The sequence below is a fragment of the Megascapheus bottae genome, chromosome 17, assembly GCF_031878675.1.
Source record: "Megascapheus bottae isolate mThoBot1 chromosome 17, mThoBot2.hap1, whole genome shotgun sequence".
In the NCBI taxonomy this organism is placed as follows: Eukaryota; Metazoa; Chordata; class Mammalia; order Rodentia; family Geomyidae; genus Megascapheus; species Megascapheus bottae.
The window spans coordinates 31,955,130-31,963,480 of record NC_143525.1 but is presented as its reverse complement, the minus strand read 5'-3'; the positions used below and the strand labels follow the sequence as shown (position 1 = coordinate 31,963,480).

The following is an 8,351-nucleotide window of genomic DNA, read 5'->3' as shown; positions in this document are numbered from 1 at the left end:
AACTCCATTTCACTTGAGAAAGAGGGATAAACCAGGGTAACACACTGGCTTCCTTTCCACACAACTGCAAAATCTAGTAATTAGGGATCAGGACTGGGGGGAGGGGACGACAACCTAGGAGGTGGGCAGGGAGGGTGAGTGGGGAGGGAGTGAGCAGGGAGGACAGAAAGGCATCCATTAGCCTTGTCAGTCCTGCCCAACTGTCATCTTAGAAAAATTCTAAATGGGCATCGAGGAACCTGCCTTTTCTCCTCTCTCCAGCCCCCCTCCGGAAGGGAGACATGTAAATGGAAGTGGAAGGAGAGGTCTTGAGAGGAAGCTTCCCTGCAAAACTATCTCCTTCCAAGTTTATTCACAATCAGCTCAATTGATGAAAGCGTTTCTAAAGTGCTCAATAGAGCTCTAGATAGAAAATGAGACTAATTATCATGGCAACTGGAAATGGTTATTGTTATGGTGATTATCACCACTGTTAGAATGAACGAATATGATTCAGACAGGCTTTTGGGGACCCTTGTGGAATGGACCTTAACTCCTAGTTTCACTCTCCTGGCGCGTCTAGGGTATCCAGGCCGCCCCCGAGGCGCAGTCCAGGAACCTCAGCAGAGTCCTCGCCAGGCCTGGCACTGGCAAGCTCCGGGTCCCCCAGGACACCCACACAAACATTTCCCCTGTCCCCCCACCAGCCAGAGAGATCCCTCACGGTGTAGCGCTGGTCTTGACCTTGGCCAGAACTTTCTTCTCCTTAACCCGGCGGTTCTGAAACCAGATGGTAATCTGGCGCTCTGAAAGGCTGGTGGTCGCGGAGATCTTGCGCCTCTTGTCCTTGGTGATGAACTTGTTAGCCGCATACTCGCGTTCCAGCTCACGCAGCTGCCCCTTACTGTAGGGAATGCGTTTCTTACGGCCGCGGCGGAAGGCGCAGCCGTCGGGTGGGTGCTGCACGCTGGATTCTATGCGTCGGGAAAGGGAGAGAGGGAAAGGTACGCTCAGATCTCCCACAAGCTCACACCTAAGTGTAGACCTCCGGCTTCGCCGGAGGCCACGTCATCCTGCAGGCGAATCCGGATCACCCTTTGGGCAGGCGCAAGTGTTGCTTGTATGCCGCCCCCCCTCCCGCTTCCCCCAAACACACAGGGGACACCCCAGCTTCCGGCTGGTGCTAGGATCATTGGTCCACTCCCATGGGCCAACCTGACCCATCCCTGCCTTTACACACCCTCGATTTTCAGGCCTTCGCCTGTGGCCACACATGTCCACCCATTTTCAGATTCTCCGCCACTCTTACAGAGTCTCCAGGCAAATCCTGCACAGGAGGAAATATTTTCCTACCTCCACCACGAACCCACACTTAATTCCCGCACCCCAATGCACACATCTTATCTGTGGGAAAACCTACCTTTTGCTCACCTAAGAAAAAGCGAAAGGTCTTATTCTCAAGAGACCTAATGCCTCCATTCCGCCCCTACCCTCGCACTCACTGAGTTGTTTTATTGCGTAGAATCAGGCGGGGATTCTGCTGCATAGGGAATACTCTGGCTGAAATCAACCACAAAGACATCCAAAGCTGTCCGACTGGTCCCAGGGCCTCTTGGGGAAGTGGAAGAAGGCTGGCTGCCTTGACGCTGTGGATAGCACCCAGCTCAGGTCCCTCGCACTGACCCTCGGGGGCCTCCATACGGGCCGTCCAGCCGCCTGGACCCTCCTTCAGAGTTCTAATAGGCAACGGAAGAACACCACGCTCCTCCTCGCCAGTCTCAATCTCCCTCCTCCTCCTAGGCAAGGGCCAGCGCAGCCCACGTAGCCCCCGCCAAGAGGACCCAGGGCGTTGGAAGTTACCTGTAAATGCCGCCTTCCAGAAGGGACCCGGTGGGTTCTGTTCACCTTGGCAACACATCTGGCTGTTCCAGCCACCGGCCAAGGCCCAAGGCTGGTAACTGTCCACCGGCAGCAGAGAGTCATGGCGAGGCTCCCCGGGGCCGCCCAGGGTCTGCACCACGGACACATCCAGGTAACTGGCCATAGGCTGGTAGGGTCCGGGGTAGCCCGGATAGAAGGCAAACTCGGTGGGGCGGCTGGGGTACTCCTCCCCCGCAGCCGCAGGAGTCTCCGCGGGGTAGGCAGCCAGGGTGGCCGCCTGGGCACAGGGTTTCAGCGAGCTCCGGGACACCCGGCAGGAGTAGTACCCGCCTCCGAAGTAGCCGTAAGGCACGGGAGCTGGGGACGCCCCCTGCGGCACCCCGGGACACGGGTGGCACTGCTTCGGTGGCTCTGCAGAGCCGGGCAGATCCAAGGGGGCATAGTTGACAGCCGGCATCAGCGTGGGCGCCGCGGGGTGGCTGCTCAGTGGGGAGTGGGCCACCAGATTCCGACCTCCTCCTGCTCCCAGCAAGCCTTCCATGTCCTTGGTCCCATCCAAGGTGGCATAATTGCCGGGCTCCATGGGGCCGAGGGTCGGCTCATGGGGCGCTGGGGGTGGGGGTGGAGGGGGCACCCAGCTAGCTCTCCCCACCCAGGCCTGGGGAATCCAATGCGCTTTAAATCGCTCGCTGCTCGCACGGCGCCTGCCTTCGCCCCGCCGGCGGGGGCCGTCCTGACGCAAGAGGCGCGGGGGCCTGGCCACGCGCGCTGATTGGCCGAGGCCTGGGGCAGAGAAGCTCGTAAAACCCGCCCCGCAGAAATTGCGGAGGGAGAGGTGGGGGGGACGGGGAGCCCGGCCCCACCCCCGTCTCCCCCCAACTGCTCGCTCGGCTCGCTCACTCTCTGTCTCCTGTGCTTTGGCAGGTTTAACGAGAGAATAAAAAGCTCTCCCAATAAAGTGTCCATCTCCTGGGGGTGGAGGGGTGCTGGGGTTGGGGCTGGAAGGCCGCTCCTGGCCTCGGAGGAGAACCCGGGAATGCGCCAGTCAGAGGGAGCTGGGGGATGGGGGGTTGTGGGGTACTTCGGGGAACCCCTTGCTTTGAGTTCTGGGCATTGGCACCCCTAGCTCATTCCAGATGTCGCACTATAATAAGTTGATCAGAGAAGGGTCTGAGACTCCCCTTTCCCCACGGACCTCAGCTACAGCCATCACCAACCCCGCCCCTCCAGGAAGCACTGGAGGCCCCAAAGTGAGGGGCCCGAGAGCAGGGACTTGGATGTAGACTAGGTGCGGTCCTGGTAGTCCAGAACAGATCGTACTCCGGCCTGGATGAGAAACGGAGACTCTAGATATTGCCTGTGAAAGGGAGAGGAGGTCTGGATTTCCGTTTAAGGGTGGAACGAGACAGATGAACCCGATAAGCAGAGAAGGAAAGAGAATGATAAGAAAAGGGGGGGGGGCGGGGAGGAAGAGATCCAGGGGATGGTAACTCTATAAAGTGCCATCTAAAAAGGAAAAACTCTCCAACCTTACTTTTCTGAGATCTGAGCAAGTCTGGGGAAATCAAGCCTGGCTAGTTGAAGGCTCTGTGGGAATCCTGGATCAAAGGAGCCTGGCTGGTGTGGCAATGCCCAGTCCAGCCTCTCTGCCCTTCAGTCTTCTCCTGTGGATTAGGAGATTCAGAAAACTGACCCTGGTTGCCTACACCCTTCAACTTCAACCCAAGCTGAGTCTCCAGAAAATGGTGGGCCCCCATCTAACTCCCCCAGGCTTTCAATTTCCTTTGTAGGAGAAGGGGGTGGGAGGAGGAGCCCTAACTGCTGGCAGAATTGCTTGAGGCCCATCAATCCGTTGGGGCCTACCATTCAGTACAACATAGAAGGTTCAATCCGTTTCACAAATCTGTCTTCAGAGGCTTCCTGTGTTCCTTGATTACCTCTTTGAAATGAAATTCTTTTATTCTAGAATCTCCAGGGTTTTTTTGGAGGCCTTTTCGTTCCATACCAAGGACAGTTAGATGGAACAGACTACCTTAAATTCTGACTCAGTCAAGCCAACCCTCACTCACCCAGCTGAACTTGAACTTGAGCTTCTTTTATAGAAAAGGGCCTTGCAAGCCAGGCGTGGTGGCTCATGCCTGTAATCCTAGCTACTCAGGAGGCTGAGATCTGAGGATTATGGTTCAAAGCCAACCTGGCACTAAAGTCCGTGAGACTCTTATCTCCAATTAACCACTAGAAAATTGGAAGTGGCTGCTGTAGTCAAGGGGTAGGGCGGTAGCCCTGAGCTGAAGAGATCAGAGACAGAACCCAGACCCAGAGTTCAAGCCCCATGATTTACAAAAGGAAAAGAAAGGGGTGTGGAGGGAGGGGAGAGTGAGCCACGCAAGCTGGGGTTGCTCCAGTTGTCAGGCTTTGGTGATGTCCAGGTCATCCTCAATGAATATTGCCAGAAATGGAAAATGTAAAGCATAGACTCCTTACTAATGTTATTGCATTCCAAAACAACATGAAAGAAAAGGAAGGCAATGTCAGTTCAGTGCTTGCCTCCTAAGACAGAAAATACCAGGATTTTTTCTCCCTAAAGACTGAGACATTTTCACTTGGCAGATAATAGATTCATAGGAATGTACAGTTCTAGCTTCCATTAGGCAAATTTACAGAACTGTGGAAATTTATTTATGCTTATATGGTATAGACATGGATAGATCTCTAAATTAAAAGAAAATAATCACCACAGCCCTATTCTAAAACCCTACATTCCTGGAAACAAACTCAATAGAAATGAAAATGTATGTCCATCAGTGCTTGCCTTGAGAGTGCATATACCAAAATCATAAAGATGCAAAGATTAACGCAGCTTCTATGAAAGGATGGGATGCAAGTTCTTAATGTTATATTATTTATACATATATATACATATGTATATATATATATTCTGTGTGTGTGTGTGTGTGTGTGTGTGTGTGTGTGTGTGTGTGTGTTTTACTGGAGACCAAACTCAGGACATTCTAAGCAAGCCTTCTGTCACTGACCTATGCTACAAGCCCACTTTTAGGAGTTACTGGGGTTAGAACTCAGGGCTCTGTACTTGGCAGATACTGTACTACTTGAGCCATTCCACCAGTCCCTAGAGTGCAGAAGCCACAGAGGCAACCTATATTAGGTCTGTGATAGCATTACCTATCATAGCTCAAAACTAGAAACGAGTTGGGCTAGGAGCATAGCCTAGTGGTAGAGTGCTCACCTGGCATCCATGAAGCCCTGGGTTGGATTCCTCAGTACCACATACACAGAAAAAGCTAGAAGTGAGGCTGTGGCTCAAATGCAAAAAGTGTCCAAGGACAGTGCCCAGGCCCCCAGTTCAAGCCCCAGGACTGACAAAAACAAAACAAAACTAGAAACAAGTCAAATATCCATCAACATTTGCATGGTAATCAAATCAAGCTGGAATTAAACAATGAAGAACTGCACATGAATTTTCAAAAACCAACAAACTACTAGTGTATACAATATGGCTGAATTACCATGATATTTCAGTAAAAGGAACCAGTCACAAAAGAGTGATTTTTGTACAATGCCATTTCTCTGTGTGGTGACAGAGCTAGACTAGAAAGAATAGTGAGGACCAAACTCCTGACTATGAGGGGACCTAGAGAAGCCCTCTGGGATGTGGAAGTGCTCTCTCAGTCTGTTATTAGCTATGAGTATGTGTGCAAATTTTACGACTTACCCGTCATACTATATGACCGCAGTGTCTGCACTTTTTTTTTTTAACATCAACTCTTGATTTTGGAGGAAAAAATTATTTAAAACAAAAAATTAAATATAAGATCTTAACAATGAGAATAACTATGGAGATTGCCTAGCATGAATGAGCATTTGAATTTTATCTCCAGCAATGGAGTTTTTGTTTTGAGCTTGAACTCAGGACTTGGACAGTGTTAAGCTTTTTTATTCATAAACAGTGCTCACATGAGCCACAACGTCTTGGTGATTAATTGGAGATGAGCCTCACAGGCTTTCCTGCCTGGGCTGGCTTTGGATGTGATCCTCAGATCTCATTCTCCGGTGTAGCTAGAATTACAAGCATGAGCCACTAACACCTGAGTAAAGATTGTCTTGTTGATAATTTACTTAGCATCTACTTGATCTAGGGATTAAATCTCAGACTTACTAGCGCAAGAGTACGTGTTCCTATTTCCTGTGCATGTCTATATGTGTATTTGCATCTTTTTGTGATCTACAGATCTGTCAAATGGTGCTAATAACTCTTACCTCACAGGAATGTTGTGACAATTTAATGAGATTTTGCTCATGAAACTATTTTGTAAACTGAATAAAAGTGATTCTATTGTGTTCTTGTGTGTCTGCCTGTTTCTATTGAAGCCACTTGTTTTTCACGGAGAAGAACAATTGCCTTAGAGAAGAACGGGTCACTTCTCTCTGGTTACTGCCATAAGACTGAATTCCCACAAAGAGAAACTGAGGCTCAAGGTCCTTTCAAAGTCTTGCGATGTGTGTATTGGGGGTGGGGGGAGTCGGGCCTTTACAAGAGCTGTGGGCCTAGATGGTCTGTATGCCCTGGCACCCCAGGTTTCCGGGTTGCCTGGGCTTTTCTGCCCTTCCCCGGCCCCAAGCCTACAGAGCCTTTGTGTCCTGCGAGCCTCCCCCTGGCAGACCCACCGGGAAGAGCCAGGAAGCCTCGGCAGTCCCCCACTTTACTTACTTAGCCAAACGCCACTGAAAGCCTCAGCATGCTCCTTTACATACCCGCCAGACACTTCCAGGAAGGTCAAGGCCAAGTTGAAAGTTAAGAATCTGTTTACCTCCGGGAGCCCATTCAGCGCAGCCCGGCAGACCGCCTGTGACCTTTACAGCCCAGCCTTTGAGCCGGGCCGCCGCGCCCCCGGGGGTTCCCGCCGCGGGGGACTTGGCACCTTGGTGTCAGCTCCCGCCCCAGCCCGGGCTGGAGAGCCGCCGACCAGAGGGAGGGAGCGAAAGATGCCCACCACCGCACTACTTGCGAGCATTTGCTAAACTATGAGTTTTAGGGGTTTTATGTTGGGATTTAATGGGGGGAGGGGGTTAGGGGTGGTTTTTGCTTCTTTATTTTTGGAAAACTGAGCTGTCTCTGCCTTCGTTCTCCTATCATGAGGTGACCACGAGGATTTATTTGCAGCGCAGAAAGATTCGCCCAGGTCCGGCAAAACTACTCTAGGTCGCATGCTGCTCCTGGTTTCTAGAAAACGGCCTAATTCCCTCTTTTCTTCCATTCTTTCTTGCAGCCTCTATTTTCCCTGACTCCGATCTTCTGGTCTTTTTCTTTTGATATTGATGTTTCCCCTTTCTTCCCTTCCCTTCCATTCAGCTTGATTTTGCATGTTCTTTCTTGATTTCTTTTCTTCTTTTTCCTCTTTATCCCTTCCTTGCTGGATCCTTTACCTCTTAGCTCTACTTTGATTTTTCTTTTTTCTCTTTACCTGACACAAGCACTATTTTCTCTTTGCTGTTCTTCCTTTTTCTTTTGTTCATGTTCTTCTTTTTCTTTCCTTTTCAATCTTGTTTCCCCATCTCCATTTCCTTTTCTTTTTTCTTTCTCTTTTTTGTTTTTATCCTCTCTTGTTTGTGTTTTTACTTTACTCTTTCCCTCAACACACACACACACAATTTTTATTTTATTTTATTTTTTACTTTTCAGCACTCTTACACAATTTCTCGTTGTTCTTTTCTGAAGTCTGGAAACAGCCTTTGGGGCTGCTGCTGGCTGGAGTCTGTGCCTGGTAGAGGTCAGTTTGGCAGGACAGCCTGGAGTGAGTAGCAAGCCTGCAGAGTCTTGCAAGAGGCTAGGACCCTTCATCTATCTCTCCGTCTTGGCCTGCGTAGGGATAAATGGAGACTGGATCCCCTCTCCCTTAGCACGAAGTCAGTCCAGCCCTCTCTGTGCCCTGTTGGAAAATTTGACAGCAGAATCCAAACTGTCAGCTCCCCAGCCCTGTGACATCCCCAGAAGTAGGACTTTCTCCAGACGAACCTAAGTGCTTCCCCAGCCTGGGGTGGAGGAGGCAGCTACAAAATCCGAGCCAATCCTGGCCTCAGAACCAGAAGAGATGGACCCAAGAAGAACTTTTGGCCTTAAAACAGAACAAATGGACCCAAGGAGAGAGGGAGCCTAGCTGTCACCACATTGCCACCACTGCAGACTCAAATGGTGCCTGGAGACTGGAGATGCCTCAGGCTCAGCCAAGCCTAGGGAACCGTGAGTGGGGTTTGTGGTAGAGGGAGGGAGAATGGGAAGTTAAAACTTAAAAATCCAAGAGCCTCTGGTCTCCTGGTTGTGCAGCTCTCAGCAAACATTCCAGTTGCTCCTTGCCTGGCATACATACTGAGCAGGGAGATTGGCTGGGCCAAGGCCCCAGCTCCCTCCTCCAACCTTGGGGTTTGCAGGGGTCAAACCTCAGTCACCCGCCCTTGGCACTCAATGTAGAAAA

General features: G+C 50.8%; 1 protein-coding gene across 1 annotated transcript; it reads right to left on the bottom strand.

The window, feature by feature from the left end:
* Positions 1-436: 436 nt before the first annotated feature.
* Hoxb13 (homeobox B13) lies at positions 437-2,443 on the bottom strand. Its single transcript, XM_090351672.1, has 2 exons — positions 1,840-2,443; positions 437-953 (listed from the first exon to the last, which is right to left on the bottom strand). The coding sequence occupies exons 1-2, from the start codon at positions 2,441-2,443 to the stop codon at positions 700-702; spliced, it is 858 nt and encodes a 285-aa protein (XP_090207798.1). The 3' UTR covers positions 437-699.
* Positions 2,444-8,351: the final 5,908 nt, after the last annotated feature.

What these genes read in the sequence shown, in the direction of transcription:
- Hoxb13 (XM_090351672.1), bottom strand. Translation starts at nt 2,443, where the DNA reads ATGGAGCCCGGCAATTATGCCACCTTGGATGGGACCAAGGACATGGAA. An exon ending in CTGGAAGGCGGCATTTACAG is followed by an intron (nt 954 to 1,839) that starts GTAACTTCCAAC and finishes CCCGACGCATAG; the next exon opens with AATCCAGCGTGCAGCACCCA.